Below are 24,119 nucleotides of genomic sequence, written 5' to 3'. Positions count from 1 at the left end.
CTTATAATTAAGACATGGCTGCCCCCCTTCCTGTTTGTGAGGGCACATTATTACTGTATAGTTTGTGCTGGCCAAATGTAGGTTATATTAACTTACCAGATCATATTGCCTCAAATTCTTCCTTGGCTGGGACAACTGATCACAAGGAGAAGAAAAACATTGGCTTAACTGTGTTCCGCTTAACAATAAACAGTTATGGCTCCAAGTGGCTAAGAGCCACCACTTATAATATACTAGTACTGTGTTCATCAGACTCAGTAGATTTTGATGATTTAAAGGCCAAAAACGTGTAAATCTGATGCAGCTGCCAATCAGCATGTGCAACTTCAGAGGTATTAAGCATGCGGATGATTTTGGGATGTCCAGATGTATTTCCATGTTCTGGGGAGATTGCAGGTATTCTGTGGAAGATTACAGCTGAGGACGTCCTGCTAATAGAAGATGTCGGATGCCTGCCCAAACTTGAAGCACATTTCAAGGCCTTTACTGCTAACACATAAACAATTTAATTCTTGTATAAAAGTACCATGATGTTATCCTCTTGCGTAAAAATGTTCACTGCGGTTCCGAGAATTGAATGGCCGGGTTCCTTAGCTAATTTGGGGTCCTCTTCCCAGACAGTAGCCTCAAAGTTCAAAGTACGCAACCTGACTTTGGCAATATCTTGGGGCCACTTTTCAATTTTGAGAAGTATCATACAGTCCCTGATGCTCACCTGGTTGTATCCCACCGGTGCACCCCAAATTGAGATACAAGTTGGCAGAGGTTATAAGGGCTTTCAGACATGTGGTCTAGAAAAACCAGTAACACTTCATTTGCTTATAAGATAAGTCAAGTAGAGTCCATAAAACTGGTTACTTACATGTACATTTACAAGACTCACAATACATGTGGTTGACCTTTGTGTAAGGTCAGTATCCCTAAAGCTTCTTTATGTTCAATGGAACATTAAGGTTACCCAGATGTAGGGCTCCTGTCCAGGACAACTGGGACACTTTGTGAACACAAAATTTTGTTCTGAATCATCAAAATGACTTTTTTTTGGTCTGGACCATTATTCACCACTGACACCTGGGATTGATGCCCATTGAGGGGTATTGCCTAGCTATAGGATCATGATATTATTTCTAGAATAGTATGATATACTCACCACATCTGGGCTAAAGAAGTGTGGACTTGTTGCCCACTGTGGTATGGAGAAGGTGTTGAACATGTAAGCAGCCTGCGGACTGGCCGGGTACATGGGAGGTGCTGAATATGGTGGGAAAGCACCGTACCCCCCCGCACCTGCACCCGCACCTGCACCTGCACCCGCACCTGCACCCTGCTGTCTGTTGTAGAGATTGGGATCCGAGGTTATGGCTGTTGTCTGAGGTCCAACACCTGGCATCTTCATCCCATTCTTTGGTACAGCTGTGCCCAGCATCAAAGGCTTGGCCTTTATTCTAGCCTAAATGAGGAGAATACAATAAAACATATTATAATATAGACAAGGTTAAACAATCAGGAGGCCCTATGTCATGTTGCTTATGATGCCACAACACATAGAATTGTAACGGCCTATGTTAAATGAATTTCCTTTTTGGCTTGATCAGGTTCAAGTCCAGGTCCAGGTCCAGAGGTTTTAGTTCAGGTCCGAACCTGAACCTGATCCTCTCTAGCTGTTATCTTCCTTTGTAATCTTATGTTTATTAAACCAATATTTAGATTGGAGAACTTTTTTTGCCTTTTTTGTCACCGACCAATGAGCATAACAAACCCCTGTAGGACTTAGTACGCCAGTAGACGAGAGGGTGGGGAAGGAAGTGCACACCCCTCCTTCACCTTAAAAAGTCACGTGCAGGCCAGGCAGACGGGTCGCCTAACCCACTCTTTTGTCTGCCTACCATTGTCTTCCGAGACGGATGCCAACAACAAAATAAGCATGGAGGAGGCTGAAAGCACTTTTTATTTATGTAGCATTCAGAAAGCCAGTACATGTACGATGTTTACTACAGTAACTGTACTATCTGTAGTCTCAGAGTACATCTTGCATTTTCACAAACTACTCTTCTGGTGTTGGTTTTCTCAAAGAGCATGTTCACAAAGTAGTCTAGTATAACACAACACCACTTGTTGTAGCTGGTCCAGTAAAAACTGGTCTAGTTGAACCGGTATCCACCCATAATGATCCCTAATAAGGTCCAATCAGGAGATTTCACAGAACACTGACCAATCAGAGTAACACCCACCTGCCCACCTGCTAGGTACCATCGCACTCCATCCAGCAGATCTAAATATATACCACCAAAACATCATTCAGACCGAAAACAATAACACTTACTCCATTTATCATTGTCTATGTCTTAAATCTTAACATTTCCTTACCATGATGGGCTTTCCAAGAAATTCCCGCACCTCTTCACGGAGATATTTGTATGCCTGAAGAAAAAAACACAACTTAGTTGCTAGCAGACGTCAATTGTTACAAAATCGTACTTGCGTGAGTCTTGACAATATCTGAAATATATTACCTTGTATCTCTAATCAAGTCAGTCTATCACAGTACGTATTGAAAAAAAACTCATTTTAGGTTTGTACACCCCATGCACGTTAAAGAACCCCCACACGTGTGATGGTGCGGTGTGCGATGGAGCAAACCATTCTGTCTGGAGTTGGCTGATTAAAAGGCTATGGGACTAACTAACAAATGTTTATTTGACCAGTTTTCTTGTGCAGCTATTTTGTATGTACAGTATACTACTACTACTACTACTACTACTACTACTACTACTACGACTATACAAATTGCAAGGTATTGCAAACAAGCACCTTACCTTCTGTGCATCTGTGTCTGACTCAAATGTGATGAACCAGCTGTCATTGTGGGCAAACTCACAGGTAGAAAACTTGGGACAATTCTCTCCTGAAAACAGACCCTCCACAGCCTGCAAAATTAGACCAAACATTCTCTTCATCAAGAACAAAATTTGTTTTCAATACTTTCTGTTTAGAGCAGCATCAAAGGTTTTAATTTTGACAAGCAATTTCTTTTTTCTTATTGAATACCCTTTGTAAACATCAATTCAAAGGAAAGGTGGAGCTGGATACATTAAAGGGATGGATTTACAATTGGGGAATATACAGTAGTTACAAGTTTACAATTTTCATGTGCATGTGACTAAGCGCAACAAATCTGAGGTGAAAACAATCCCTACCTCTTGAGGTGTTGACTCTGGAATTTCTCGTAGAATGACAATGCAGCGTTTCTGGTTTGGTCGCACTTTTTCTCCCTTGTCATCCACTTGTACCATTGGAGATTCTGGATGATACATACAGAACATTATTCAGTGTACTCAACATACAATATTACCAGTGTGCAGCTCCAACTCCATTATGTTTGGGGAAAGTCCTATTCTTTCTGGAGTACAGGAGTAGCAGAAAACTACCTAAGACACAAGCAATCTTTAGCATGTACTATCAAACCCTGTTAAGGTTCTCCAAGGTGACCATCCACTCAAGGTGACCACTTTTTTTCTCACTATATAATCTCAGTCCCTTGAAATTTGAGCTTTTTCACGAGGCAGACAGAGGTCAACAAGGCAAACATAGAAAGGTTTTCTTATAGAATCAGCTCCCAGACAGTTTTTTTGGGTCCCAAAGTACACTTAAGGGTTAATGAGCCACCCCAAGGTGTATATGGTGTGATAACACCTGGTCTTTTGCTATAACCACCGAATGAAACCGTCAATGTCAGTGAAGCAAACAAGGCGGTTTTATGAAGTGGTTAAACTTGCCAAAAATTAAAATGTCACTTTTATATGCATTTTCACTACCAGCAATGAAATTCTTCTCATTTATTGCCCCTTTTCCTCATGCTGACCATTTCTTGATGTCATGACTGTAAAGGGTCAGAAGTATATCAAAGTCTCACTCAGCAGAAAAATCTTACTTGGCCAATCGGGCAAGTGGGATAGGTCATTTACTTGCCCGATCAACACTTTCACTTGCCCTGGACAATAGGGCTAGTGGACTTGTCCAACCCTGTAAGTTCTTGTAATTCCAAGCTATTAGGATAAGAAGTGAACAGCTGTGGAACAAAATGGATGCTAGAACTCACCTTGTAGACATTCCTTGATGAGATCCATGTCTGAGGTGAGTCTTTTCACCTGGTTAAAGTTTGCTATAGTCCAGATTGGTACAAACTGGTCACTGTCCATCTGGGACACCAGGTAAGTGTCGTTTGCCAGGTTCTCCCTTCAGGACAGAAAACACAGTCAAGAAGTGGCAGTGGCAAACATCTTACCAGTATCACGTCATTTCCCCCATTTACATTTCCCCCCCAGGTCAAATCCCCCCAGGTCAAATCCCCCCCGGGCACCCCCCCCCCCCCGTTGAGGACGATTCCCCCCCACCCCACCCCCCTGTAGAGGACGTGAGGACGATTACCCCCAGACATTTCCCCCGAGTCGTTTCCCTCCTTCTGTAAACTAATGGTTGATACACCAAATATACAATACCTTTATGCTGAATAAAATCTGTAACATTATCTCTTGACCTCATATCATCTTTTAGTGTACCTATTTTACACAGTTTCAGCAGTATTGTTATTACAAGTAGCTTTTACACAAAGAGCATGTCCTGATGACACACTTCCAGTCTGGGTTTGTGGCCGAAAATTCCAATAAACGCAGTTCACTGCTCTGTAAGTGTGTAATCGACAAACACCCCTTCCTTGTGAATGCTCAAATTGTCATCAAATGCCTTGTCAAAACTCGTCATATGTCAGTGCAGAGTAAGATAAAAATAGATTCAATATTTCTGCTAACAGGATCTCCGACTTACTATAGCACTATCATGCACCACGTGACCACTACATTGGTGGAAATGTTACACGCGGTGTGATTATACTCTACATTTAACTATATAAAATGTATCTGTCGCAGAAGTTGCATGAATAGGAGAAACTGCTACCAAAACATTTGACTTCATCACGTATTTATCTGAAATAAAAGTCTGTGTTTCGTTTTAAAAAACTGCTTGCCCCTGCTTGCATGCAGTGAAGTGACCCAAACTCGAAAATTCTGTTTAGACACGCTTCCGACTGTTTTTCTCGTAGAACATTTGCCTTTTTAGTGGTGTTGGGACATTGACTCCAACAATAGAAGAGAAACGAAACCACATATGCTATTTTCATGGGCAATATTGCCAAAATGAACCAGTCGGTCTTCTGCCGCACTGACGATTTTCGGAAAGAACAGGTGCACATGTTCCGGCGAATCTTGCGGCGTCCGGTTGTTAACCATATATAGCGGTAAGATGATTTTTGCAAGCAAACTTGCCCATAAACTTCTTTTCTAACCCGTATATCATACTTTTTTGCCATGTTGTAGGTATGGTTGTATGTCTAATGTCCACTGTACCCGTATGTATGATGTCAAAACCATGAAACAAGCCCGAATCCAATCCAATTGTGTTCACATGGGCGATTCTGGTCAATCGGATTGCGCGGCAATCGGATTGCCCGCGTCGAATCCACCTCGCGAGGTGGATTGCAATCCAATCCAATCCAATCCAAAATGGGCAATCCAATCGGATTAGTTCTGTTCACATGGCTTTGGATTGGTCATTTTAATCGGATTCCTCGTTTAACTCACTTGCTTTTTTCTCATGTGAACGGGGTCTGGGGAAACGACCCGGGGAAACGTCTGGGAGGGAATTGACCTGGGGGGAATCATCCTCAACAGATCTGAGGGGGAAAGTCCTGAAACCCATCCTACCGTGCATGATTCTTATGTCCCAAATAAACATACCCCTGGAATAACATAAATCCCACCCAACCTCACAATTCAGTTTATGCTGTAAGTTTTGAGTACTCAATAAACCAATTCCTAGTACCACATTCCAATGTTGCCGATGCGTACCTTGAGAAGTAGTACTCCAGCTGATACTTGAGAACTTTCTTCAGCTCCTCTTGACTCATGGTTGCAGCCCCCTGGCTGTCCTCCCCTTCACCTGAGCACAAAACTCAACATGTAAACTTCACCACATTCATTCAGACTTACCTGTGTAGGTACAAAAGTTAGGACATAGCCAGGCACCACTGACATGAGAAACTGCCTCTTTTGTGTCCATTTCAAATGGTAAGAGATACAACATTTTACCTTCAACACATAAATGTAGCGATTTTGCACTGAGAGGTCAAATTGTGACACAATGGGAAGTAGCACAGTGGCCGATGCTTACATTAGTGTGAGGTTTGACTTTTTACTCATATGTCATGGTTTTACGGTAAACAGCTACTGTTGTCTGATTTTACATCATTAGGCCACAACAATTTAATTTGTTGCTTCTCGAATTTTTTCTGAAAAAAATTGGGCTGACAGGTCGAAATTTTTTTTCTGAAAAAAGTCAAAGTTTGTTCCTTGACAGATCCTTTGGTTGCCAATCAACACTCCATTGCCAGCTTTTGATACTTATGCTACCATAACATCTGCTTGGAGATTACAGTTTACCTTTGAAAATAGGTATAATTCTCTTTAAAGTCTTAAAAATGGTAACCACTGGTATAATTTTTGGTTCCGATCCAGGTGCAGGTCCAGTGTACCAGAAGAAACAGTATAGTCTGTGTAACACAAACTCCGCTGTCCAGGGCTGTAACTGGCCCCTCCCCGGCGGATGTTCGGCGGGCTGCTATAAGCGAGATTTAATCAGGCTAGAAACTGTAGAACTCACCTGCAGCAGCTGGTCCTGCCGAGGTGGATGATGGGAAGGCATATTCACTGCTGGGAGGGGAGCTGACACTCCCCGGGGGGGAGTTGACTCCGCTTGGCGAGGAGTCCTGGAGGTCAGTTATCTTGGTAGGGTTCGGAGACGAGGGAAACATGGCAACTGGCTGCATGTCGTTGATGTCCCCATTCAAGGGGAAGATGTCTGGAACACAAGCATAGGTGACATCAGTCTTTGCAATATCACTTCTAATGTTACTTAAACATTCAACCATCACTGAGGAACCTTGCAATGATAGTAGTGGTTTGGTAGAGGAGAGGCTGGTGGTTAACTGTTTTATGTCAAACCTGAGCTTTCATAAATTCTAAATGTTCAAAACATGTTCCAGACCAGGCCATATCTTATGGCATCACACTGCTTGTATCACACGGCTTCCATCCAATAATTAGAATACACTTTGCGTGCATTGCTAATAAAAATTTGGATACTAGATTGTGCACTTTGGAATTGATGTTCTTCCAGAATTTTGTTTATGGACAACAATTTTTCTTAACTTCTGGATCATTTGCTTTCAAAGCTTTGAAAAACCCAACAATAGTAAACATTGTATCATATAGTTGATTAGACTAATCTTATGTATCACACTATTTTCTACTTTTAGTCTTTGAGCACAATTTTGCAAACACAACACAAGTAATTTCTGTGTTGGTGAGTCACCTTCTCCAGTTGATCCATCAACCGACACATCCACAGGTGTTGGTGGTGCATGCTCCCCGGACTCCTGCCATGTTTCCGTGCTGCCGATGCCAGAGTCTGGGGTGGAGGACGTGATGGGACTTTGCCAGGCCTTCGCGTTGGGATTCAATGCCAGTGGTCCTTTCTGTGTTGGTGTTCCCTGTTACATACAGACACAGACACAGATATTGTCAAAAGGAAATTTACATGGATGGCAGAACATACAGATACATAAAAAAAAAAACCATTATCATCTCTAGTGAGTCAGATGATGATGATGATTATCATGACTAGAAATCCTGTAGAGAGCAGACAGATCACATTAGAAAACTAGAGTTCGGCGACCTCATACCTCCATGAAAATTTAGAGCTTTCGTAAATTTCATGCAATTGACTAACAAATTAACATAATTTATGCATGGTGTTGTTCATCATTGACTAACGTACACATGTCACAATTATAAAATTCCCATTATTAATCATAAAGTGGTTTTGCAATTTTTACATAAATTATGCACATAAGTTCCTCGTTACCATATTTGGTATCTGCTTATATTCCACCTATCATAATTAACATGTGTTACATGTATTGAGGTCCAGTTATTGAAAACAAGGGAAATATACAATTTCCTCATTAATTATGCAAATTAAGTCCTCATTTGCATAACATGTATATCATTATGAACATCTTTGCCTAAGCTACCTGCATGCCTAAAATGCAGGCAATCCGTCGTTCCTTTCTGCAGTTATCCTCTTTGGAGTGTCTTGACAAAAACACCCCTGAAGTTCCACAATTAAATGTTAGGGAGCTGAAACTTGCCCCACTTGTTTATGGCACTAAAAGCTATCTACCACCTAAATGTCAAGACAATAGCATGTCTGGAACAAGAGATACATTGAAAAAACTGCTATGATAGAACATTCTCATTAATTATGCAACTGTGCTCCTATTTTGCATAATTAGTATTTTGTCTTGTACAACATTGTCCGAGGTACCTACATACCAAAAATCATGAAAATCCGTTGTTCCCTTCTTGAGTTATCCTCTTCAGAAGTTTTTGACAAAAATGCCCCTGCTATCCCTAAACTAGATGCTAGGGGGCCCAAACTTATGTCACTTCTTTCTGAGCACAAGAGTTACCTAACACTAAAAAATCGTGACCATAGCATGTTCAGAACACCGAAATAGCGAAACCGGAAGTTGCGCTGCAGTACCAAGGGAAGCCGCTATGGGGCCGAAAATCTAATCATTTTCAGCTTTCATCACACCCTACCAACACACCAAGTATGAAACCAATCCACCCAACTGTTCTTGAGTTATCTTGTTTACACACAGACACACAGACAGACACACACACACAGACAAACACAGGGTAAACTAGAGTTCGGCGACCTCATACCTCCATGAAAATTTAGAGCTTTCGTAAATTTCATGCAATTGACTAGCACATTAACATAATTTATGCATGGTATTGTTCATCATTGACTAACGTACACATGTCACCATTATAAAATTCCCATTATTAAGCATAAAGCGTTTTTGCAATTTTTACATAAATTATGCAAATAAGTTCCTCATTACCATATTTGGTATCTGCTTATATTCCACCTATCATAGTTAACATGTGTTACATTTATTGAAGTCCAGTTATTGAAAACAATGGAATTATACAATTTCCTCATTAATTATGCAAATTAAGTCCTCATTTGCATAACATGTATATCATTATGAACATCTTTGCCTAAGGTACCCGCATGCCTAATATGATGCCAATCCGTCGTTCCTTTCTGCAGTTATCCTCTTTGGAATGTCTTGACAAAAACGCCCCTGCAGTTCCTAAATTAAATGTTAGGGGGCTGAAACTTGCTCCACTATGTCATGACACTGAAAGCTATCTACCACCTAAATTTCAAGACCATATCACGTCCAAGACAAGAGATAAATAGAAAAAACTGCTATGATAGAATATTCTCATTAATTATGCAAATGTAATATAATTTTGCATAATTAGTACTTCATCTTGTACAACATTGTCCAAGGTACCTTCATACCAAAAATCATGAAAATCCGTTGTTCCCTTCTTGAGTTATCCTCGTCAGAAGTTTTTGACAAAAATGCCCCTGCTATCCCAAAACTAGACGCTAGGGGGCCAAAACTTATGTCACTTCTTCCTGAGCACAAGAGCTTTCTAATACTCAAAAATCGTGACCATAGCATGTTCAGAACACCAAGATAGCAAAACCGGAAGTTGCGCTGCAGTACCAAGGGGAGCCGCTAGGGGGACCAAAATCTAATCATTTCCAGCTTTCATCACACCCTACCAACACACCAAGTATCAAACCAATCCACCCAGCCGTTCTTGAGTTATCTTGTTTACACACAGACAGACACACAGACAAACGCGGGGTAAAATATAACCTCCATGACATTTCATGGAGGTAATTAAACTGCCTTCATGATTGTATTTATTACCTTCGCCAAGAAGGTTATATTTTTGGTTATGGCAAGGTGTTGTGTCTCGATATGTAGGTCAACTACAGTACTCTCATGTCCCTAATAAACGTATCGGGACGTTTATTTTTTTCCCAGGAAAATTCCACCCGGTACGTTCTTATTTGGGACGGTACGTTTATTATTTTTTTTAAAATTGGGGCTTTGCTAACCAGGGACAACCGCATAATAAAAAGTTTGGGGTTTTCTGTCCATATGTCCGCGGTATTTTTGCTCAAAATTCACTATTTTCGGCCGAAGCAGCTCGGATTTCCCCTCCACTGTGACCCAAACATCCTAGCGATTATGTAAAATATCGGTCGATTTCGCTATGAATGTACAAAGTAAACGTTATTATTGGGAAAATAAGCCGCCACACTGACGTTTTGAAGCACAATTTTTTATATAAACAACTTTTACAGTCTCTATTTACATCGTAAATGAACACACTGATCACATAATTTTAGCATGTACAGGTACAGTATATTTCCGACCATATGGTTCCATGCGCTATCGGCAGCGACAACGGGGCGGACGAATAATTCCTTCACATAAGAAACAACAATTAGAACCTTCTTTCCCTTGTAATGTGAGTTTTGGGGCCGCAAATTCTCCAAAAACAGCAGAAATCCGTCGTTAAAAACAGCTTTAAACTTGGAAGAAAAAGACCGAAACTGATCCAACATGGCTGCCAGGAATAACACGCACTGACAGTAAAGCTAGCACCCTGTTGGGAGGCAGATTCGAATCACTAAAATGAGGCCGTAAACGGGTGAAAATGATTTTATTTCAGTGTAATGATGGGCTCAAAATGTCATATATATTTTCAGAGTGTTGAATTTCAGAAATAATCATAAAATTTTCTAATTTAAGCGGTTTCTAGTGGCAAAATATAATCTGTAACATATTTAGTATTTGTGGCCTGAATGCTGGGCTACTTCACAGACGAGCTCTCACAAAAACTTTGTGAACAGTTTGTGTCCATTTTGGGAGTGTTGATGTGTGTTTTAATTGGTGGTTATGTCTAAAACATATATGGTTGAGTACTTGGAGCTATATTTATAATGATTTTATTGATATGCCCGTAATTTTAAGTAATGTACAAAAATATTTATTGATTACTTGCTTCAAGTTCTGAGTAGAAATTCATGTAACGTTAACATGTAAATTTTCACTTGTTGATTATTTGAAAGCACTGTTGGCCTCCGGTTAGGAGTATGTATACCTTTCATTAGAAAATGGAGAAAATATTATAATTTGAACAAGATATCTATAGTTATTCAATATTCATTATTCATACAGCTATATTTAACTGATTTGGTGATCAGGTATAAGTAAATGAAAATAACCTACCTGCTTATTATCTTCTTTCCCTTGAACAGAAGTAGCATGGACACAGTCTACATGTCAATTTGGTCATTTTCCGGGGGGTATGTTTATTCTGGGGGGTATGTTTATTAGATTTTGAAGATTTGTCCGGGGGGTATGTTTATTCCGGAAGGTATGTTTATTAGGGACATGAGAGTAGCTGTCAATAGACTCTCAATCGTGATATTTGGTATTTGAGTAGCGGAAGGAAGGTCGGGTGGAAAATGGTTGGCGTAGCATTTTTCATTACAATGGTAGCGGGCCGAGTATGTGTCCGTTTGTTTGCGGACAGCATAATTCGAGACGTTGCGGATGGTTTTGCATGGTATTTGGTGGATATGTAGGGGTTGGAAGGTCAAATTCAATAATGGGCCTCATAGCAGCAAGTTGAGGTACTGCAGCGGAGGTTCAAAGTTGGAGGTAAAATGTTCCAGAAGTGCCGGGGAGTAAGTCGTGTAAGTTTGGGCCCCCTGGCAGGGTAATTTCTGCACTTTATTTATGTGACCCTCCTGTACGTAAGCAGGCCTGGTGCTCCTTCCATGAATTTACAATCATAAAATACTCTACTATGATAAACTTGGATGTTCTGTACAGCAAAAGTTACATGAAAAATGGATTGACATTGTCACCCACAACATAACAACTGGACGATACAGTGTTGAACAGAAGCGGGAAATTTGGGCACTTTTTTTGGTGACCCACTCACGAAAGCAGTCTAGTGTGTGTTCCATGAGTTAACAATGATAATGAGTTTGATACCAAATTATTCTTAGAAAGAAAATCACACAAGCTTTCCATAGATATACAATAAATTGAAATTGATGTAGAAACAACAGAAATATGATCAACTGAATTTGATATTCCAGACTAGTTTATTTCAATGCATACTATGTATGTACTGAAATAAAATCTGAATTATAATAATGGATTTATAGATACGAGGAAGCATTTTACAAGTGGACCAACAGGCAAACCTTAATTAGGGTCAAAAGTCATTGAAAGATAACATCTTGACATGTTTTTCAGAAGAATTACCCAATCTTATATCATAATATCACTGACCCAGTAACCTATGGCATAATACTCTTTATACACATAAGTAAAACGACCTGAACTATAATATCCATCGTGGATACTAATATTTTCCAAAGAAAGCAGATAATCCAAACTAATCTCCACAATCATACAGGCATAACATTCAAACCATTAAAATCTTACATCATCTCTACAATGCATATGCACAGACCCCAACAGAATATAGATTTCAGGAACTAGGATATATAACTCAGGATTGTCTAACTATGACTGTAATTGTGTCATTCATATATGTATCCAGACGAATAAAATACATAAAACATATCTCTGATGAATTGCAGGTACCTTTGGAAACACCAGTGGGCCTGAGAAAGCCTCCACCCTGAAAACAGAAGCTATGTCCAACCAGCAAAGGGATTCCCAAACCTGGCCTCACTATTTATAGTGTGGACAAACAGACACTTCCATATAAGGTCATTCATTTTCCCACACAAAGAAATAGGCCAGTCCAACCAAGACATGGTTAGAACAGCTCCATCCACCAAACATCTGCTTCAATACTAGTCTTCAAATAAAAAATGGGTCACTGGAACAGTTTCTGGGAATTCAAGATACATAGACTGATACAGCCACAGTAATCAACATGCTGGAAGATACAACAGGGCTCAAAATATCACCTGCATATGCAGCTTAGTGCAGGTAAAATTGGAGCTGTGCAGGTATTTCTGGTGTCTACCTGCAGCTAACCTGCACTTGTCCATGTACTAGGTTTTATACATAAATGTCCTATGGTGTAGGTGCAAGTGACAGGAGAATCCGAACGAAGATGCAAGTGGATTGTTATCAGCTGCATTAGCTGTTACCACCTATTAAGTATAAAATAATACTTCTTGAACAATTTCAGTATGATACTACCTAAATTCAGAGTGGTGCAGGTAAAATTTGTCAGGTGCAGGTAATTTTCAATGCCACCTGCACCAGTATGCAGAAAAAAAGTATTTCGAGCCCTGTACAACTATCCTTTTTACACCTTCGGGCCACATCAATTTCCATAGTTATTCTAGGATTTTTTTTTTTTGTAAACAGAGAAACAAGTGCTGACGTTTGCTGTTTATAGTGTTTGAGTTACAAAAAATATTGAAGGAGAGGTAAAGTTGCCGTGAGGTTTTGTGGAAAGATGTCTTTTTGGGGGTTTGAAATACTTGTTGTTTTGTGACTTAATCTGGTTTTATAGAAGCAAGAAGATGGGAAATTCAGAGCAAATATCTATAAGAATCAAACAAAAGTGCTCCGGGTCAAAAAATCGATTTGGCTCATATTTTGCAGTGATAGTACTTGGCCCACAACCCCTATAGTTTCAATATAACCAGCTACTGCCGTGCCGCGTGCCTGCGAAGCTGGTGTGTTACGCCTAACGGCGGTTATACCGGCTATATAGATACAAATACAGACCAGAGTTAGCAACCTAGGATCGATGCGTTCAAAAATTCGTACTTTGCCAGAACTATAGTAGAGTGGAATTTGTTATCACCAAGTACAGTAAGGGCATCTTCTCTGGGTATACCGGTAGTGGTAGTTTTAAAGACCGCTTGCAGATAGATGTGCAAAAGTTAGGTGTGACGGGTCGTTCAGTGTAATATAAATACCGCATCGTCATCTTGACTGCTTGACACCTTGGCGAAATACATTTTGTCCAGTCTTTACCATGCTTACAAACAAGTGCTCACAAGACTTATCCAGAAAATTTGATATGGAGGCTCGAGAAACTCAATGGAACTGAGATCATGGCTAAGAGGAATGTACAACCTTCTCAGCTGTTCCAATGCCCAGCTTGGTAAATGCCTCCAAAATAGAAGCCCTTGACAAGGGGCAGCACATGTTCCAGCCTTATCAGACTCCCTTTCGTACCCACACCTACTTATTTGCCACGGCAGTCCAACCTGCAAATTTGTACAACATCAAATTGCATCATCAAAGAAGCTACATACCAGCCTATAACCCTGATTAGGCATGTCCATTTTGCAAATTGAATATCTTTTCAATTATCATAAACATTCACTCTGTTCTGGGCCTAATTTGGCCATGAAAATAGTGAAGACAAAAATTTTGTCAAGAAAACAGAAAAAACAAGAGTTCGTAGACCTCAGACCTGCATGAAATGTATTGGGTGTTTGTACACTTGTGTAATTTGTTTTTTTTTAAATAGTGGTGGAAGATGATTGGGTCTGTTGTATTTGGTTGGATCATTTTTTTAAAGCAAAGAGTGTATAGAATATATCTAGTCATTTTTGTTTACCAACTAGTGTGTTGGAGGTACAGTATGTGTTGCCAGCTTATAGGAAAGTCATGTCAAACCTTTTAACTCTTAAGTAATTATTCAATATGTACCTTCCACGTGCTAGCCTCCATACCAGGCTCTATGGGTCTTTTTCGCCTTTTTTTTGCTCTTGCCGAGTCTTGGTATACTTTTGCTGGCCATATCTTTTTGTACTGGGTCGCTTGTATCGCTGGACCCTAGCAGTTGCACCCATAACCTAACCGCCTCAGACCAATCAGAGCCGTCTCGGCCGGGACCATTTACCAGTGAAACAACCATCTGACGTGTGCAAACAAGCACTTGTGTAGAGCAAACACCCGGCAAACATTTCCCAAAACCAAGGAGTGGCGAGATACAATACCAAATCTAAAGCATAAACAAGTGACCGTAGGTCACATACTCTGTGACCTAATTATGGTTTATGTCGGTTGTGATGCTTTCTGTGGTGTTAATATTGCATATAGAACACACTAGGGCTGGATACCTTTTGGCTTGATCAGGTTCGAGTCCAGAGGTTTAGGTTCAGGTCCGGACCTGAACCTGAACCTGATCCTCTATAGTAGTTGTCGATATCTTACTTTGTAATCTTATATTATCATATAGTATCATATTCTTATTAAATAAAGTTCATCAAACCGATATTCAGATTAGTGTATTTTTATGCCTTTTTGTCAGTGACTACCAAGCAGAGAGATTGAAAGCAGTTTTATATTTATTCAGAGAACATGCTACACGTAATTCACTGCACACAAGGCTATAATCTTACATGCAAATCAAACAACGCCTCCTAGCGAGCAAGGTTAAACTGCACCCTCGCGAGACTTGAGGCGAGAACTCGCCAGAACTCGCAATGTTTTGTGTGAATCCAAGATGGCGGCCTGTTCGCCGAGCGCTAAAATTTCTTCCTTTAAGACCACACAAATCGCCTCAAAGCTGGAAAATGGATTGAATACAAGTGCAGAAGAAGAAAGAAATGTTGTTTGTCCCATGGTAATTTTTTCTGGATGCGGATTCTTCATTTTGAGTGAAAATTTACCGGAAGAATTGAGGAATTTTCCACTCGATTCCTCGTCGGTCGGCCTCATGCCGTGGTAAAATTTGATGTTTTTTCGTAGCACATTGTCAATGTTGACCTAAAATTGAGCTGACAGGTACACAAAGGGACGAATATAAATCTATTGTAGGCTAATTTAGTTTGATTCATGGCTATTTTGTCATTCCATGGCCGGAGGGAGTACTAGTAGCATTTCTAAGTACAATAGATTTCTTGAAATTGTTCAGAATTCCGGTCCAAAAAAAAACGGTTCACAACTTTCGGTTTTTTGGAATCGGTTCTCGGATGTTGTACCGGTAAAAACCGGTCCGGCCAAACCGGTATCCAGCCCTAGAACACACCACATCGACTTATACCAAATGAAAACAGCCACAGTTTCACAATGGATACCTGAGACACACACCATTGTAAAAAGATGGGGCAGTGATAGCTGTGGACAGCTGACAACACGACATGCACATAACCCTACATCTGGTTGGAGATAAGTCATTAGCAAACCACATGGCCCATAGGCGAGCTGTTCCACAATACCAGGGAAATTCTCAAATTATTACATCAATAATGAAAACAGCAACCGCGAAAAAAAAAAGATCCCAAGGATCAAACACGTTCTAAGTCACTTCTAACCATAAAATGCGTATGATTATCAACCATGCAAGATGTTAACATTACAACTGTATGCTATGTGAAACCAACCTCAATACTAGAAACGCAACATCTGCTTGACGGTATCCAATTACCACAAGGCTTAATGCGCGATCATAAGGAAGACCTCGACCACTATACCGGATGGCGTAGGGGTGAAAACTGAAATTATTACATCCATCATAAAACAGCTACCGCAACAAAAAAAGAACGTGCATCATTTCGCAACGGAGTACAGACGACATGCCAAACCACATATAATTGCGGCAAACAGAACATAGAGATATAGGTGCGAACACTCAACACATAAACTGTTCACAAGACTCTGTCGCTGGAGGTTACCCTCCAGTCACAGAGTAACAAAGCCTCCACCACTTACCAAACATTGCCTGTACTACAGATTATCCAGGTCAAAAACATAGCAGATACTGATGGTCCAAATCTCATTACCTACTTACATTATGGGGATGGCATCACCAAAATAAGACCATAGGAAGTCCCAACCAAGGACACAAAATAATAGCCATACTGCAGTATTATGAAATATAGATAAACACCAAGGGCACAAAATGTAATTTAACCATCAGTACAAAAGTGAGCAAACACATTGATGACACAAAGTACATGTTCTGACTTCAAAAAATCATACACATACCTTTCTCTTAGGGACTGTACGATACTTATCAGGGGGGGAGGGCTGGTGCGTTAGGGGGGGAGGGCCATGTTAATTTTTTTGGAGGTGGGGGGAGGGCCATGTTAATTTTTTTTTTAGATAGGGGAGAGGGCCATGTTAATTTTTTTGAAAGAATTGTTTATACTATTTTTTGTTTTGATATCTTGACATGGCCCTAAAACTGATAAAATAAGCCTTCTGAATAGCCTAAAATGCAAGAGCTTCCGGGGGGCTTCGCCCCCCTAGGTCCCCTAAAGTGGCGCTGCCCTGGACCAGCGTTCCCGCCAGGCATACATCATTCCGTCTCCGGACTTATTTTTTTCTGGAAAGACGCACTCGGCTCGGCTGAGTTTCCCCAAATATTTAAGTTACAAAAGCGGTGCGCGGTAAATATGTGAAGGATCCAAAACTGTACGCTTTATTTTTTATTTACAACATTTCTTTTGTTTCAAAAGGACAAAATTTGCGGCAGAAAAGGGGCCGCAATATTGTTGTCAAGCGTCGATCGAGTCGGCTGTGCACTGGCATTGTCGTCTGTGGCACATGGCGCGGCACGCCCCCCTCCCCAGACGGACTGTCGATCGCAGCGCCCAGCACGTTGGGACGTCTTTTCTGGCTACTCCTTCAAGGCTACACCGGCACTGATTACTGCCAAAGACGCAGCAGATCACCGTCCTTCGTATAATGTATAACGTTCTTGGTCTCTATGTAAAAAGAAATCCAGTGGTGAGCCAAAGATTTCACGCCGAAAACGGGGTTACCTGAGGTCGCACGAAACAAACGCACGCTCGTGGAAAATGACGGCGCGGCCTTGTAAAACCCGACCGATTCGATAAATGATAAATTTTAGTAAAATCATCGGGCAAAATAGAAAAAAAACACAAGATGTGATGGCGCCGTTATTCTATCCTCTGGAAAAACTACTAGCATTTGATGCCGGAGGGCGCAACATCGATCGCACGAGGTAGGCATTCTTTAATCAATGTCGGAAAAAAATTGGCAGGATTTTTCAATGGGCTGACGAACTCACTGGCTAAAGCCCTGTTTGGAAGCATCAAAAACCGAAAATTTTCATATAGAGATGACTGGACAAATAATACCCGGGCCAGATCATAGACTGCTGATTCCCCGAGCTTATAGTTGTAACATATTTTTGGGGGAGGGCGGACGTCGATTACTGAAAAACGGGAGTAAAAAAGGCAACCGGCATCCAATCTCAAGGGCATAATTTTCCTCTCAAATTGCAGGAAATTCTGTTTTAGAGGGTTTGAAAATACAAATTTTCCCGGGGGAGCATGCCCCTGGATCCCTGCCCCGACGCTGTGAAAAAATCCTGGCGAGAACACTGGCGCCCTTGTGCCCTGACGTCTATATTAAGATTATTTTATCCGTTGTTTTTCTACCTGTTTGATTATGCCTGCCGGGGGGGGGGGGTCAGGGGGTCGGGCCATGTTGATTTTTTTGAGGGGGAGGGGGAGGGTCACGTTAGATTTTTTTGAGATGGGGGGGAGGGCCATCAAAAATTTTTTTGATCCTACTTCCAATGCACCAGCCCTCCCCCCGATAAATATCGTACGGTCCCTTACGCTCACGTTCTACACATTTCTCCTCCACTTTAGAACAATTCAATCCTCCTCTGTTTAACCATGATTGCCAAACAGGACACAGGAACTTTCAACACAGTACTATACAGATCTGGAAGCACCACAAAGACTGATGATAAGGAACACAAATCATACCTGAGCAATACAGCAACAGATTGAGGAAACCTGACATATGTCATAGTGCAGGAGACACTTTTGCCACTAAAACAGGGGATCAGAGTAATCTGATACATTGAAGGTACCATAGGCTCCTGCAAAACACATGTAAACTAAGACCAATCAATCACATAGCAACCCCAAACCCAACCATCAGCTGTATTCACAACCAAGCAGATATTGGTATGTGGGGATTCCCCAACCACACAAATAGCCTCAACCTACAATATCAAGGTCAGGGCTCGAAATACTTTTTTCTGCATACCTGCACTGGTGCAGGTAACATTGAAAATTACCTGCACCAGACAAAGTTTACCTGCACCACTCTGAATCTAGGAAGTATGGATCATACTAGAATTGTTCAGGAACCATTGCTATTTTTTCTTTTATACTTTATAGGTGGTAACAGTCAATGCAGCTAATAACAATCCACATACATCTACATCATAACATTTATGTATAAAATGGACCAGTGCAGGTTAGGTGCAGGTAGACACCAGAAATACCTGCACTAACCTGCATATGCAGGTGGTATTTTGAGCCCTGAAGGTCAAACACAAAGAGACCCAAATTCAAATCTGAGCATGGGGCAGCCACCACCAACCCATGCACCAAATATCATCGCGATCGCACCTTTCGTTCTGGAGATATATCGCTGTTAACGCCCCTATGACACACTCCCATGCTACTGAAAACTATACCTGTATCACAAGCAGGTAATGACTGGGAAGGGCACACCCCAAGTTCACCTATTCAATGTTGTTAGATAACGAAACTTGTACCCCACATTTCAGTACCCACTAATCTCTCTCACCAAGTAACATTGTTTTGATCCTCTCATGCAATATTCAACTGACCCTGCCCAAGTCAAATCTACTGAAAATGATTGATATTGCCATGCGGAATGTTGGTAAATTCCCCAACAAAGACTTGCACACTAATGTTCAAGACACGCGCACCTTCTGCTACCGTCAAAAAGACCCTGTCAGGAACTCCAAGACCTCCCAACTATGGTTTTAAACTCAGTACAGGGTGACATACGGCAGCTGTATGGTCGCAATAGGCAGTGTTTCTCTATCTAAGGGACCGGAAATCGTGTGGCCATGGTCACGTTGAACAGGTGGCAGCAATAGACTATTTCCCAATGCTTAGGTCAACGGGAAAAATCCAAGGGACCGACAAAAAGTAACTGAAATGGCCAGGTGGTCGCTATGCAAGGTTTCCACTAAGACAGGTTTGACTGAGTTACCACATCACTTGGTAGGAACAATGTTCACCTACATTACCATGAGCACAAAATACAATGCAGAAAAATATAAAAGTACAGAATTCTCACTTTGCAACTCTACTATTTAGTATCACCTTAAGACTCTACCAGCATTTCCACCAGAGGGCTGTCCACCTGTCAAATGACGGCCTCATTTTGTTTTGGACGGCTTGGATGCAATAAGTAAAGTGCGACCTACATTTTGCAGAGAAAGTCGAAAAATGTAAACCTCAGCTTTGTGAATTGCATTGAACTTACAGGCTTGGCGATGCCGTCCACGGTCGGAAAGCCACACACTGTTTGGTTTGCTATTGTTATGATTGTTGACGATTGTGTGTCAACGCCGTTTCGCTTATGATAATCTCATTATATATAAACCCATTCCTCAAGGTCTCCGTTCAGCGAATTTGCTCGTTTAGCGAATTTGCCCTCCAGACATTTAAAAAACCTGGCGGTACTTGTAACAGATCGGTTGTCCTCGCTGTAACACTACAAAGTAAATGTTGTGATTGGGAGAAAATAAGACAACATGCTAACTTTTTCTATATAAATAACTTTAACAGTCTCTGTTTTCATCGTAAGCCAAAACACGCTGATCAGAAACATGCCCGTTGGGTGCACGGCATGGGAAATTCCCGACTGACTTTCAAGCAACACTGCGGAAGAATACTAGTAAATCACTCACATAAGAGATGTTAGACATAAAAACAACTAGTATAATAAGCTTCCTTGTGATGTGAGCTTTGAGATCTCCAAAAGCGGCAGAGACTTTCTGGGTAAATACACTGGAAAATGGCAGTCGCAGTTTAGCATGGTATGTCTAAGCCAATCACATTGCTAGCTTCCCCTGACATCACACAGATATCGCGACATTTTGCCGCTAATGTACGTAATGTTTTTTGTCATTTCTCAACTCAAATTTCGTAATCTACTGATGGTTTTAGATGGAGGCTAGTTCGTGGCCTATGCCCAATGATGGGCATGCGCAGTAGGCCTTAGTAATGAACCGTGTCTTGACCTTCTGGACGAATCAAAACCTCCTTGTAGTTGGTAGTTTTCTTGCTCCAGTTAAATCTAATTTTCGCAGATTTCGCGATACTCCTCTCATCTGAGGTCTGGCGGAAACGCTGGACTCTAGTATTTAGTATTTACTATTTTCCAAGTCAATTTACAAAAACCTTTATCTTCTTTCATTTCATTTTACTCTATTCATTCCACCAGGAAATATATGCAATGCAGAGAAATATACAATAGGAAGTGGAAATGTCATATCATCATCACTCTAATAAGCACAACAGCTTAGCATGAAAGTTCATCTGTGTTGGTAGAATACATTATAGAAATAGCTAAACTTCCTTTCCAACACTGAATTAATATCGGGACTTACCCTAAATTTTCGGTCGAACTCCGTCAACCTTGTTCACAGAATGACCCTTTCTATCTCCAGCAGTGACATCAGGAACACGCCACTTTCGGCGTCCTAGCTCGGTCAAATCGTCTGAGGTGGCGCAACATATACACATAGAGTCTCCGGGACATTCCATTTCGTTGGACAATGTCAAAATCCTAGACTCAGAACAGGATTTCTTTGCGCGAGGGGTGAAGGAGGCAGTGCACATTAGAGCCCACCGGCCCACGCTCAACAGAGACGGGGGGCGGCATACACTTTCTGATACTTATGACCCCCTCCTGCAAAAGTGGCGTGTTCCTGACGTCACTGCTGGAGATAGAAAGGGTCATTCTGTGAACAAGGTTGACGGAGTTCGACCGAAAATTTAGGGTAAGTCCCGATATTAATTCAGTGTTGGAAAGAAAGTTTAGCTATTTCTATAAAGCACAACAGCTGTTGGTTTGTTTACAACCAAGAACATGAAGCGTGCGTTTCCTGACACCACCAAACACGAACTGCTTTTAGACATTCCGGTCACACAAGAACAAGATAAAGAATACATTGTGTTGTTTTTCTGCGACAATGGGGAAACACTCGGGAAACATTCATTAGCGATAACATTTTTTGCGTATTTTGAGGACCAACCATGGTTCAAATTTGAGAGGCAAAATGGATGGTTCGGGTTGTTTAAAAGCAGGAAAATATGACAAGTGACTTCAGTTAAAATATGCCTGTGATTGGCAATGATACCGTAATCCAGAGTACATAACATGTCACCAAGTCACCTACTGCAGAGGGAGGGAGGGAGGTGGGAGGGGGGCGCGCCCTCCCCATGGTATGCAGCACTGCCAAAGGTCACTCGTGGTTTCGTTTGATTTACTCCTACCTCTCATTCCCAAGACTAACCAGCCCACACTTTGCACATGGGAACAAGAAACGTCTGTACTGCCTCTTCCTGCAAGTTGATGACTAGACATTAACAGAATTTAAAGCAGTAGTTGGGTGGAAAAACTGACGACCTTACCGACTGGAGTTGCGGCTCGCCAGCAGACGGTCCTTCGGACACCCCGTCTGAAGTCATCAGATGCACCCGGGATATCCACTAACTGTGCCACCGCAGATGGACAACACAACCCGACACAGATAGCAACCGGAGGGGAGAGAAACACAACACATCATTTGTAATATAAGCACGCAACGATTCAAACATAGTCGTTGTTTCAATTACATTATGTTGTTATGCCCACATCTGTGACAATTTAGCACAGATGTGGACATGGCTTATCATTTCCAAGTCATTTATTACACGGAGATATTTGGTTGTCTGTACTAAGAAGGACATAAAAGGTAGTTAACTGGAGTGACTATGGTCAGAAACCTCAAGAGGGCGTTGCAAGCATGCACAGTATGGGAAGCAGAAAATATTACCAGTTTCTTCAATATGCCAGACTCTTTTGACGTTGTGAATAGTTTGACAGTACCTTCGGGGGTATCTATTTGCTGTTCTGACAGGAACAGGTAATTCTCCATGACACTGTGGTCATATTGAAGGAATTCTGCCTGAATTTTTGTCCCCCGAATGGCGAGCACGTGATGGTGGACATATTGAACATGGTGGACGTGAACATACTCACCAACCTTCGCCAGTCACAGCCGCTTTTCCGCACCTCCCGAGTGTTATCCTTGTAGATATGTCACTGAACCTTGATCTGAACACCAATTGTTCTGTTCAAATTGCTCAACCAGATGTAGACAAACAGAATACAGTAAAACTGGAGCTCCAATACGCACGGAATTTGTCTGTTCCTAAAATCCTGATGTTGTAGGCGCGGATGGATATTTTTCCGACCCCGTGATTCAGTTCATAAGGGGCAGCAGAGTCAAATATTCCTTCGCCAGTAAATGAGGTCCATGAGCTCATGTTAATTCAGTAATTTCACCATTTTGTACCGTTTCGCAGCATTGTCTTAGAACAAAAATCTTCACATTCTTAGACTAGCGTTATTAGCACCTTTGTGCAGCCAAGCCATGCTCCAATAATTTTGTTTTTGTTTATATTTACACATATTGTCTAGGAAAGGAGTGGCGTTGCCGCAGTGCGGCAGTGCACCTCGTGACTGGAGTGGCGGGAAATTTTTAAAGCCCACTTTGCAGATCCCGGACGATTCGACACCGGCAGTCACTGCAATGATCTGGCGAGAGCGTCAATTTTGAGGCATTGCAAAATACGGTCCACCAACCCATACCCCATCTTCAATATCAGTTCAAAATCTAGGACTTCAACTTTGCCTGGGCGTTATCATTCGACCAGGGGGTTTGGTTCGGATTGTCGTTCTTGATCTAGCAAAAAAAAAAAAAAAATAGACCGATCACGGCTGTCAATAAGTAATGTTATTTCAAGTTGTTCAACAAATAATTGGATGAAAAGATTGTCATACTGAATACAGGGTCGTCAATTTTCGCCTTTAACTTTTTCTGACATTTCTTGGTGTTGATGGTTGATGGAGGCAACGTTAGGTGTGCAGCAGTATGTGGCCCGTCTGCTAATTATACTCTCCAAGCAGAGGTTAGGCTCCGGCTGTTTTTTTAACGTTTTTTTAGTTGTTTTTATCGGGCTTTCTATTTTGTCATTTTTCTTGAAGTACGCCAGCCAAACGCCAGCCTAAGAAATAGAAA

General features: G+C 41.3%; 1 protein-coding gene across 7 annotated transcripts in view; it reads right to left on the bottom strand.

Annotated features, from left to right (window-relative positions):
• The window catches only part of LOC118406197 (la-related protein 4-like), a 39,294-nt gene extending 15,983 nt beyond the window's left edge, over nt 1-23,311 (bottom strand). The window contains exons 1-11 of one of the 7 annotated variants that reach the window (XM_035806089.1): nt 23,078-23,311; nt 22,468-22,549; nt 7,426-7,603; nt 6,715-6,912; nt 5,904-5,994; nt 4,100-4,236; nt 3,198-3,301; nt 2,817-2,927; nt 2,368-2,421; nt 1,151-1,450; nt 97-135 (exon numbers count right to left, since the gene is read on the bottom strand). In XM_035806089.1, the coding sequence (XP_035661982.1) occupies nt 97-135; nt 1,151-1,450; nt 2,368-2,421; nt 2,817-2,927; nt 3,198-3,301; nt 4,100-4,236; nt 5,904-5,994; nt 6,715-6,912; nt 7,426-7,603; nt 22,468-22,524 (1,269 nt within the window). In that variant the 5' untranslated portion in view covers nt 22,525-22,549; nt 23,078-23,311. Of the gene's footprint in view, nt 1-96; nt 136-1,150; nt 1,451-2,367; nt 2,422-2,816; nt 2,928-3,197; nt 3,302-4,099; nt 4,237-5,903; nt 5,995-6,714; nt 6,913-7,425; nt 7,604-12,682; nt 12,772-22,467; nt 22,550-22,924; nt 22,947-23,077 lie in introns of those variants that run through there. The other 6 variants (XM_035806090.1, XM_035806092.1, XM_035806091.1 and 3 more) reach the window with 6 other exon arrangements.
• Nucleotides 23,312-24,119: the final 808 nt, after the last annotated feature.

This window comes from Branchiostoma floridae, chromosome 18, assembly GCF_000003815.2.
Source record: "Branchiostoma floridae strain S238N-H82 chromosome 18, Bfl_VNyyK, whole genome shotgun sequence".
Classification (NCBI taxonomy): Eukaryota; Metazoa; Chordata; class Leptocardii; order Amphioxiformes; family Branchiostomatidae; genus Branchiostoma; species Branchiostoma floridae.
The sequence above is the reverse complement of the archived record's forward strand: the minus strand, read 5'-3'. Positions and strand labels throughout refer to the sequence as shown.